The 11,636-nt window shown below is 42.7% G+C and overlaps 1 protein-coding gene across 1 annotated transcript; it reads left to right on the forward strand.

The window, feature by feature from the left end:
- Positions 1–955: 955 nt before the first annotated feature.
- Positions 956–10,816, forward strand: LOC142818136 (uncharacterized). Its single transcript, XM_075896519.1, has 2 exons — positions 956–1,311; positions 1,549–10,816. Exons 1-2 carry the CDS (start codon positions 1,128–1,130, stop codon positions 1,725–1,727), a joined length of 363 nt encoding a protein of 120 aa, XP_075752634.1. The 5' UTR covers positions 956–1,127; the 3' UTR covers positions 1,728–10,816.
- The last annotated feature ends 820 nt before the right edge of the window (positions 10,817–11,636 follow it).

Genomic DNA, 11,636 nt, shown 5'->3' on the forward strand with positions numbered 1-11,636 from the left:
TGTTCATTAACCTAGACGAGTAACGCGGCAACAGCACTAAAACTTACGTAAGCCGCGAAGCCTGTGACTCGAGAATTGTCCCCAGCAGCAGAAATAGAGCAGACACTTTTTTTAACAAAAACATAACGTTATTTTCATGCATGCCAAGGCATTCATGCTCTGTCACTAGAGTACACATGGCTTAACTCTCCGCCCTTTCTTTTCGTCATCTTTTTGGTTCACGCCTTTAAACAAAAGTGGGCATGAGTGAGGCAATAAAATCGCACCACACTATTGGTCAAGAGAGCACCATTCTTCAGGCCACCAATTTGTTGTGTCTCGCCAATCCCCTTCAGCATCTCTATGGCCGACTTGGCGTGAAGACGTGCTGAGCTCAAGAAACGAGTGATCTTGTCCTCAAGGTTCAGGATAAGGGTATAAAGGGAATTCGATGGATATAGAAGTCCATCCAGATCCCACAGCTTGCTTGCCTGGGCTGGGAGATTTCCTGGCACATTTTCTCTCGAGACAAGACGGGCGTTCTTGCACTCATCACAATTATTGCTAAGTATACGCTTTGTCGCAACGTAGCCTGCGACATAATATACAAGGCGGGAGTCACTTCGCTCAGCAGTGTACGATGCATGATCTGTCGACACTATCGGCACCCAGGCACAAAGCACCAACGCTGGGTCTTCTTTTTTACCGTTGACATCCTCGGGCATTTCAGAGGGACCTAGCGCAAACACTGACTGATGGCATACTTGCAATATAGCGACTGCTTGCGAAGAAAACCCCAGCGCACTTGCAGCAAACACAGGGAAGTGCGCCACTCCCTACCCGCGCCGCTGCCATTAGCGCCCCTTGCGGCATCGGCGCGCTGAGTGACCCTCTCCGACAAGCGAAAAGCGCCCCGCTCATCACACCTCCCCATTCTAGCCACCCTAACATGGGTCTTCTTTGCGCATGCGTGGCCGTCGCCTAGCAACGGAGACGCGCTTTGCGAGCGTAGCCGAGCCGAATGGTGTTGGCCGAGCACAGGCATGTCGGGCGTGTAATAGCACGATAGCGCCGCTTGGCCGCTGTGACTACGCTCAGCACTTGTTGAGAGCAGATTCCGTGCCACTTTTCCTGCGGCACGGGGCTCTATGGGGCCTGCAGTGGCGACAGCACCTGAAGAAGATGTATTGAGGAGGCACCTACAGGACTTGAAGAAGTGTGGAAACACGTGGACCGGCCAGACTGACTGCAGAGAGGCATACGAAGAGCTTTTAAGGGGACTCGCCGCTGTCAGTGTGTGCTTCCAGACTGATCACTCCGTGAAGCCAAAAGGTATGTTCATCGCAAATACGTAGCGCGTACGTGCCGCCTCAGGATGGTGCGTTGAGGATGCATGAATGGATGGATGGATGGATGGATGGATGGATGGATGGATGGATGGATGAATGGATGGATGGATGGATGGATGGTCAAACTTTTATATTAAGAGTCCTGAGAGATGCGACTGGCGCACAGTGGGCTCCTCCCACGTTGGGACGGATGATGTAAAGATTTATTTTATCTGTACAGGCAGGCTGATGTTCAGCACTCAACGCGGACATGTGGTCATAAATGAAGACATCCCTTTTAAGGTTGTTCAGACCACGGGCAGAGGCTGCCTCTTTGGGAGAGACCTGCACAAGTTGCAGAATTCAAGAAATCGACAGGTAACATTCACACGGACACATCGATCGAGCCGATACGGATAGTTTAATTTGTCACATGCACTCATATCTTTTTCGCAATGAAGCCTGCAAGTATTGGTACGTCGCACAAAATCCTGCTGATGCGCATTCACAGTGGCATGCCTTCACGACCACATCACTGTAGGGAAACAAAAGAGCAAACCCACGCTGATCGACATCGTTAACGTTTATTAATTATTTGGCAGATTTTATTTTTATTTAGTTATTATATAGGACATAAAAGTTTCATCTGTTTATCGACCGATTAACGTTTTCATGGCGATCGAGGTACGTATTACCAGATATTAGTGAAAAACGCTTGCCTAAAATGTGACATTCTCTGATACTGGAACCAAGTGAGCCGTATTCTAACAGCTCGACTTCCAGTGCTGTCTGTCATTGCTGAGTGCACGTAAAATTGTAACAGCGAAACTCGTACAACTGCTGCAGTTGCAGACTGACACGAAATCCATAAATGAGTAGCACACGGGGCATGGAATAATGTTAAAGTGAACATCTTTGAAAATGATCTGTCTTTGGCAAAGAAATATCAATGCAGTTTTTTTTCTTTTTCGGTATTACACCTGTTAATCAATAAAGCTAGATAAAACAATAATTACTTAAAGAAGGGTAATATTCAGGTTAAAATTATTGAACGTACAGCCCTATTAGCGTTTCTTCTGGTATGCACTTTTATGTTTGTTATAAAACCCAGGGGATTTATTTTATGGGGAGGGGACAAGGGAGGGTTAAGCCATAATGCTAATTTAAATGTGAGCCAAATACTGTGGCACCTGTACCCAAGTGGAGACGTGGAGTGCTGCTCCTAAGTGAATTTATAATGCCAAAACACAAACTACTTCCTCTAATCCATGTATGATTGCCATTATTTGTTGCATACTGATGTTCCACATCTCATTTCATGCAATAGGAGAATCATGCCGACTGGTGAGCAGCTACCTTCCAGCAAAAAAAGGTGAAGCTACAGGGGACAAAAAGAAGGGGTGCACTGGAACGATGCATGTGAAACAAGTGGAGTTGTATCCGGAATTCGGGGTAAACAGAAAAACGAACGCACATAGCCTGATATATTACTTGTTGGCTTTAATCAATACTGAAGTTAAAATTGGAGACATCCACAAAGTAGTAGTAGTTTGCATTAAATTAGTGAAAGCAATCTGTGGCTTGAATCTGCAGCGCTGTGTGTGTGTCTCTTCCTTTGTCCTTGTAATTGCGCGCTACACCAGTTTCATGGATCAAAACCAACTAGCCCAACAACGCGCCTTGTGGCTTGAAACATGCACCATGATATACATGTTTTTGATAATGCATGTGCATTGCTCAGGTAATACTGACACTTTTTGCTCCTCGTTCTGTGCAGAAATGTGTCTTTTATTGATTGTGGCCAAAATAGCTGAATAAAGTCTACGAGTATGAGCACCTTTAAATTTTATGCAGACCTGTTTCGATGATGCATACGTAATTTTGAAACTTAGAATAACAGAGAGCTGAGCTGGTCGGTAAGCATTTATTATAGTGGTAAGTATTATTCATATTATTGATACGTTTGCGGTGTCCTGACTTTTTTCTTGTGGCCGTGTTTGCACGCCCTGTATTCTTGAAAACGCTGTGTGGACAATTATTCAACCGACAAGTTTTACAGCTTGAACTGTAAACTCTTTTTGAAATCACTGCATGAAATGTTATTTAGTTTGTGAATGTAAGTACTTATTTTATAAATCTTTCTTTATGCCGTGAAAATCACTCTATAATCCCAAGAATGCTCGTTGAAGTGGGTTATATCTTTAACTACACTTGTTTTGACACACTAGGTCTGTGCAAGAGTTACATTTTGAGGCACAATTGCTTGCGCATGTTACTAGGACCAAGAAGCAACAAGAGTGTTGCACACACATCTTCAATACTTCTTGACAAACAGGTTTGTTGGCTTCGTGGGCAGTCATCACTTTATAATTCACTCGATTGGTGCGTGAATGTGCAAAATGTTTCTTGTTACTGTTGTTTGGTGTGTTTTACTTGGATCTCTTTATGTATTGATACTGCAATCATTGCTGCAAAGTTTTACCACTTCATGCTACCTATGAAAGTGTCAGTCGAGCGCCATTGAAAAATTTAACTGATCTTTAGTGTTTACAGCACTGAAGTGCACTATTCATGGGTAAAGGATGCATGGCAGCGCATATATTTGTGACAAATGCAGCTAAAGCTGAAAAAAGGTTGTGTATTTAAAGTCATTTTAGTATTATTGTATTGAGGGTATTGTGTAATGTCACCGTTATAACAAACAGCTTTCTAATGCCTACGTGCTTCGATTGTCATGTCTTGTCTGCTTTCATATGTCGAATGCACCTCTATTTTCTACCACTGAAAGAGGTTCCCATTTTTGAGCCAATTTTGCGAACAACTTTATTTCTTTTACGTTGTTTATCATTTGCTATTTTCTTTTATTTTTAGATCAACATCCCACAACCATGTACCAAATGGCAGCACGAAACAGCTTTAAAGGAAATGACCTCTCGACTGAGGTTGGCATTGCAATAATAAGCTAGTGGTAAACCTGTTCTGCACCAGCATCGCTTATATGTATGTATGTCCGACAGGGAAAGCCACTCTAATCATGAAATTGATGCTCGCTGGGCAGGATACGCACAGCCGATAAATTCAGAAGTGTCCAAAAAAATTTGTGAGCTTGTACAACAAGGTGTGACATCTGTGAAAACTGTTGAGAGCTGCCTAAGGTTTTTTGTACTAGATGTACTGTTCTCAAACAAGCAGTGCCCCCCATCTACTTGCAGAGACTTTTACCCTACGAAGACAAACATAAAAAATCATATTCAGAAGGCACTTCGTAAGGATAGATTTAGTTCACTTGATCAGGAGAATGTGGCAGTGTATATAGAAGAAATGAAAGAGAAAGCACCTGGAACAAGATGTTTTTTCTGAGCCTATCATGCCATGCCATGCCTCTGGAAAATGATTCTGATGGGCTAAAGGAACCGCAGGCCGAGTTACAGGATTGTGACGCTTTACAAACTGTGGCAGAGGAATGCGAGCAGACACTGCTGCTTTGCATTCAGACTGAGGTCATGAAGGAGTTGATACTTAAGTACAGTGATGTTGTCGCATGTCTTGATGCTACATACAAAACAACGGATTATGCACTTCCGCTTTTCCTTATTGTGGTGAAAAATTCAAGGTGCTATGCTGTTGCAGGTGCTTTCATTGTACAATTTGAAACAGCTCTCTGCATCAAAGAGGCACTAAACATCTTTAAGGCCTGGAATCCAACCCTAAGTTCTAAGTTTTGCATGGTGGACTATAGCCAGGCAGAGATCAGTGCACTTTCTGTTGCCTTCCCGAAGAGTAGGCCAGTCCTATGTGACTTTCACCGTGAGCAAGCTTGGCACAGGTGGCTTTCTATAAAAGAAAATGAAGTACAAGATGTTGACGACATTACGAAAATGCTGAGGCAAGTAGCAGCCAGTACAAACGAGGGTGACTTGACCAAAGCAATTGAAGCTTTGAAGGAGTCACAACAATGGAAGGGAAACGAGAAGCTGCAAGCCTATCTAAGTAGTAAGTGGCTTTCAGTAAAAGAAGTGGGGGTGAAAAAGTACAGGTTGGACCTCCCTTTTGGCACAAACAATTGAACAGAATAAAAAAACAAGGAGCTCAAGGCATACTTGGCTGGTAACAGTGGTCACCGTAGCCTGCAAGGGCTTTTGAAAGTCTTAGTTGAAAGCTTTTTTTCCAAAAAAGAGGTGCAGTTCTTGCGAGCAAATCTGAGTTTTTCAACTTCATACCGCCTTTATCATCATGATGTGCCCGATTTCCTCCATGGGAGGCCCCCTGTTGTAGCTAAGCATATTATGGAGCGGCTCACTAGAGCATCTGATTACAGGTCAAAGGACGTGGAAGTCGGCAGTGAACAAGGGACATTTCGCATTCGTTCTGTCACTCAGGGTGGTGGCTTTCATGAAGTTAACTTCAGTGATCCAAGCTGTACAAGCTTCGACTTCAAGAAGTCAAAATTGCCATGCCAACACTTTGCTGCCATTTTTTCGCTTGTTGATGGGTGGGGCTTTACGTCTACCTGTGGAATACAGGGAAGGGCCTAACATGACTGCCCATTTTGTCACAAGCTGCACATCTGCTGACACAGAAGACCGTGAAGTGCTAGCTGATCCGGTCACTGAAGAGTTTCAGTGTGGTTTGCAGAAAACATCTGAACAAAGTAGGCGCCACTTAAGATCAAAAGGCCGAAACCGATCGTCTGCTCTCTTCTCTACACTACATTCACAGTGACACAGTTTTGCAACACTTGTTTGGCGCACTACACGAGGCGAGAATCCTCGCTGAAGAAAATACTACCACAAGCGGTGGAATCGCTGTACGAGGCTCACCAACAAAAGGGTGCTCAGGAGTGGCAGCAAAAAAAACAGAGCACAGGCATCACCAGCAGCTGGAGTTGCAGTGAAGAAACTGCAGTTACATAAGGACCATCTGCCTCAGAACTGGGTCTCAAGGGGAAGGGTAGGCCGAAAGGCTGAAGTTATGAGGGAATGTTACAAGTCACCGTTCTGATTTGTAAGCCAGCAGGTAATGTTTGGTGCTTTTGTGCTGAGGAAAAGATCGAGATGGTCCAGAGCACTCTCGTCATTTGCACGCGAAAAGTCTTTCACAGTGATTGATTTGGCATGGCGCGTAGTGCAAACAGCCTGCATGGGACAAAAAAAATAAACCATGTCGTGATCCGAAAAGCTAGGGTCGACCGATACAGAAAAAAGTTCAATTCATCTCGTTATAAAAACCAGGTCAAACAAGGATGCACTTGCGCCATGCACCCGTGTCGGTTGGGTAACAATTTGATGCATGTTTTGGCTTATAATAATAGCAAAGAGGTACGACGCATGCTCATAGTTTTTTGTGTTCAGAAAAGGAGAGCTCCAATCTATATCTGGCAAGTTCAAATCGCCTGTTGGGATTGCCCATGCCTGCATGTGTTCATGTAATCGTAAAGTGACCGAAAGAAATCGGGCGGTAAATTGGGTGCGCGATAAACTGCAAGAACGGCAAATGATCGTCCCCAAAAAGAAATTTTCATAATGACACTTTCGTGGTCTTGAATCTGATGTAATAGAAAAGATTTTTATGTCGTGTTTGACAAGGATAGCAACACCGCTTCCTCTAGAAGCCCTATCTTGTCGCAGCAGTGTCGAGACCTGGTGTGGCTCTGTGGTAGAATACTTTATTGCCACGCAAAATGTTTCATTTTCATTTCATAAGTGAATGAAACCCTTGTAAGCACACATTAACAGTATTTGTGCTATGAAGTGGTTTTTTTGCCAGTAAAAACAAAAAAGTGACATGTGGTATTTTTTCTGCTAGTAAAAACAAAAAAACATGACATGCGTACCTTGTGAGAACGTGACATCATACCACGCTCATGATGCAATGGCAGCCGTTTCGGTAGCTTCACATATAACGAACTTGGTAATTATGTGATGTGAATGGGCAATAAAAGTAAATAACACATCCAAACATGATAATCTTGATATGCATGTCATGTAAAACATCACTACATGCTACGCTCATAGCTGGCTCGCGGCCTTTTCGCTAGCTCCACATATACCAAATTTGGTATCACGTGGCGTGAATAGACGATGAAGGTAAAATTAAGACATGTCCAAACATAATAATCATGACATGGAAGTCATGCTCGGTATAGTTTACGTCCGTTTCATAACATTATGATTTTAAGCAACATATCAACCTTTCCCATTCGTGCTTCACATATCATCGATTCCCACTGTACGTGGGATCTGCCATTTTTTAAATTAATGTACTCTTTAGCCTATTTCCCATTTTCTGCATTCAGACTTTAACGCCTTAGACCCTGAGTGCATTATCTGGAATTGCACATGTGTGTCTGGAAGCCACTTAAAAAGTGGGTTGTAATAGGCCTGGCCTTCCTTCGGTGTGTCTTAATCCGTTAATTGTTTACTGTGCTTCCAAATCACAAGTGCACCTTGACTCTTGCTTTCTTGCTAAATGAGCTCTATTTCATACCTGTCAGCTTCATAATAGGATGTGACAGTATTTTGTGCCCTAAAATAAAGTGATATTCATACCCTGGTTTCCTCTTGGCTCCGTTGATACCAGAGCTGCATGCATAGTCCTTGTGCAGCTCTAGCCATGAAGTACAAAACACACACACGCACATAAAAACTCTCTTCTTCAAGGTATAGGTACGTGTATGTGGGAGTAGAGATTTAGTGACAAATTGCTAAGGGGTTTTTAGGGTAGGGCTACCTCGCTGAGCTAGCGGAGCCTCTGTTCTCATCCAGCCCCTGCCACTTTTGAACTACAATTAAGTTTTTACTTAATCATTGAGCAGAGTTAGCGTTTGTGTTAGCATGGAAGCATATAAAAGCAGCAGAGACCAAGGTGAGACGCAATATTGCGTCTTTACCATTCTCAAAATAATTATTTCTTTTTGTGACTGATTTTTCCAGTCACTCTTCAGCATGTGGCACTGCGAGGCAATTTTATGGTGCAAAATAGTGCCAAAATATTCTGTGTAAAGTTAGGGCTGTGTTTTTCGGGGCACATTTAGCTAGTGTGTAGGCTGCATTGGACTTGATTAGGTTTTGCCTTACTTGATGGGGAAAATATTTAATAGCGCCATAAAAGAAATGTGGGTGAAAATGAGACACAACATATGTGTCTTTTGCCTTCTATTTCATCTACTGTGTTGATTGATACCTTCCTAAAATCCGTATTCAGTAGTACACCTGCAGTGTGGGCTGCCATGCAGAGTCTAAACAAGTGCTCCACAAAATTTGGGAGAGTCATTCATTTCAAAGTACGAGGGTAGATTGATTGATATGTGCATGGGCTTTAACGTCCCAAAACCATCATATCATTATGAGAGACGCCTTAGTGAATGGCTCTGGAAATTTCGACCACCTGGGGTTTTAACCGGCACTAAAATCGGAGCAAATGGGCCTACAACATTACCGCCTATGTTGGAAATGCAGCCGCCGCAGCTGGGATTTGATCCCGCGACCTGCGGGTCAGCAGCCGAGTACCTTCCACTAGGCCACCGTGGCAGGGATTTACGGGAGCAGAGGCACCACATCTGGCATGTATGAGTTACATCATAGAAAAAGAAAATGAGTATACTACACTTGCGAGAAAGTTAAAATAATGTCAGCAATTCTAAAATTAGAGTGAAAGAAAAAAGGTTGCCAGTGCTATATATGCATTGGTGAGAAACATTAAACACACCTTTCTGAGAGAAATGGATTCTCGGGAACTGCAGGATTATAGGCACTTTTTAATTTGTACTACGGATGATCTCAAAGTATGGTACGTCACATATATCTCGGTCGGTCTTTACATTGCACATGCACATCTGCACTTCACACCAAAAGTTATTGCAATGAATTGAGCGAATATAGTTTCTTTTTAATATTTGTTGCAGTTACAGAAACACGGCTTGCCGTGGGTTTTCTCTTTGAGCCTAGAAATATGTTACGTAAGATGTAGATTCCCACTGCAAGTGAAACAAGTTGTGCAAAGTCATTAATGGCGTTCACGTGAAGGCGTCAATGAAGTCTGAACAATCATAGCTTCCAACGGCATACAGGTGATACCTCACTGCTAATATATCATGAATCCCAGAGCCGGCCCACGTGAGAGCCACGACTGTAGTTTATAACAACCAAGTTCATTGTATAATTTTTATTATCGCTTTTGCTGCAAGAGCCGGGCATGCTCAATTTTAGGCCTTCGACCACCATGGCCGTACCAGAACCTTTGAAAAACTTCTACTAAATTGTTTCAGACTATTTGCGCCCACGGCACTAGCAGTCTAAACGCGAGCCTCCGCGATAACGACGCGTATGCCATGGGGTCCCAGTCAGTCAACTTTGTGGACTAGGGATTGTATTAAACATCGTACAGTCAGTGAACGTGTTGGCGAGCTAGTTTGTTTACCATACTTATATGCGCTATAGCTCGAGGTAACCACGTCACATCACCACAAATTTGGTTTCGAAAGATAACGCTGACTCTGATTTAGGGGCTGGAGTCGGAATTACACTGATTTGACCCTAGGTGAAAGCGGTGGGAACGAAAGTATGTGCGTTACTTACCCCTAAATTGTCCTGTTTTAATCCGACGGAGTGCTGTACATGCAACTATCTTTATGTGGAAAAAGCACATGAAAATATCACTTGATCCGCACAAGGTGTTAATTCTTATTGGCATGCTTGTCGAGAGCCACATCCAAGAAGTCCGACACCGATTTTGTCATATATATAACCCTTTTCATAAGCACACGTTCGATAAATGCTCACGCATGCAGTTTGTTTGGAATTTTGCATCAGCTGCAGCCGCGATTATTTAGGTTCTCTCCCACAGCATGCTTAATTTCTAAGATCAAAATTCAATATATTTGCCTTAGTTGTTTTGAACTGATCGAGTGCTACCGTGCATGCACCTATTTATTTCTTTGAATTCACTTTCCTCAACTACATGTAACCTGAAGCAACGCGTCATTTGCATGTAGCATTCGCGCGAAAATCAAGCATTTTTCCTCGAATTTATTAAAAAAATTCCTTATTCTTGCAATGTTTCACAATGAATTTTGAATGTGCACAGCTATATTTACATGCATGCATGATTGGAATCCGTGATTGTGCACATATATATAATTTTTGTTCACTAGCGCAGTGGTGCTGTGCACTTATTATTTTAATTATTGGGTATATATGATCTATATATCATGTTAACACATATGTGTGTATCAGTTCAGTCTATCGGAGCACTCTTTTATTTCCACATAGAAATTATCAAGTTTTTTTCTGCGTATATGCGCGCGCCTTTTCATCCTCCTGCACATGTTATCTTTGATGTTCTAATTGATGCTCTAAGAATAAACACTGGCATTTGTCTCGACGTCGTCATGTTAAAATTACCTATATTATTTCTTGTCACTCTTAGGTAGACGAACGGTCAATCACATGTGGCACATATAACCACATACCTGCAATATGTGTCACACATCTGGAAGAAAGGCTTTGACGACATACGCGATGTGATTGTGGCATTATTCACGACCTGGAGGGCAATCATATTCGTCAAACCATCTTACCGTCCCATACTATTTTTGTTTACCCAAAGCTATTAGGGGAGTGATCACGAGAGCAACCAGACGTAGGCGGCCAGGTAGATAGACAGACCATTGAAGTCGATTTTTCCTTCTTAGTCAATTGAATTTTTATAGCATTATCTACTCACTGTCGAGCCCTGCTTGGTTATAGGTGTACATATAAATTAATAAAACGGCAGTCATTATTTAGGAGCTGAAAGGTGCATGCAACACAAAATATCTCTCAATTCAAATTCAAAATAAATCTCCCTTATAGAGATAGAAAACGGAGCTGGAGCTACATATGTTGTCACAATCATAGATTATCACCGTGGTAATTACACACATACATATCCACACACGGGGAAGGGCCGGTCGTACATGCGTTCCAAAACAACGTAGCATTTGTTTGGTTTCACTGCAGGACAAAAGTATCACACGGTGAAGCATACTTGATTTGCGGTAAAGCATACTTGTTGTGAGAATACCGAAAGCAGCGCTCCCTGATGTATACAACTTGTAGGAGCTTCTTGAGCAAGCTCCCACTAAGTTTGAACAGCGTGATTGAATGCGGACAGAAGTGAACAAGCGCATACACCCACACAGAATAAACATCCTTGCTGCACGATCATTGATCGAAGATGTGCCTGTCAAAAATCTAGCTATATATGTAGCGAAAGGTATTGGACCTCTTGGGTTGCGCTTTCACGAGAATTGCATAATATAACAGTTTCGCACTTGTAACGGTACAAGAC

The sequence above is a fragment of the Rhipicephalus microplus genome, chromosome 5 (assembly GCF_043290135.1).
Source record: "Rhipicephalus microplus isolate Deutch F79 chromosome 5, USDA_Rmic, whole genome shotgun sequence".
Classification (NCBI taxonomy): domain Eukaryota; kingdom Metazoa; phylum Arthropoda; class Arachnida; order Ixodida; family Ixodidae; genus Rhipicephalus; species Rhipicephalus microplus.

What these genes read in the sequence shown, in the direction of transcription:
- LOC142818136 (XM_075896519.1), top strand. Translation starts at nt 1,128, where the DNA reads ATGGGGCCTGCAGTGGCGACAGCACCTGAAGAAGATGTATTGAGGAGG. An exon ending in TCACTCCGTGAAGCCAAAAG is followed by an intron (nt 1,312 to 1,548) that starts GTATGTTCATCG and finishes TTATCTGTACAG; the next exon opens with GCAGGCTGATGTTCAGCACT.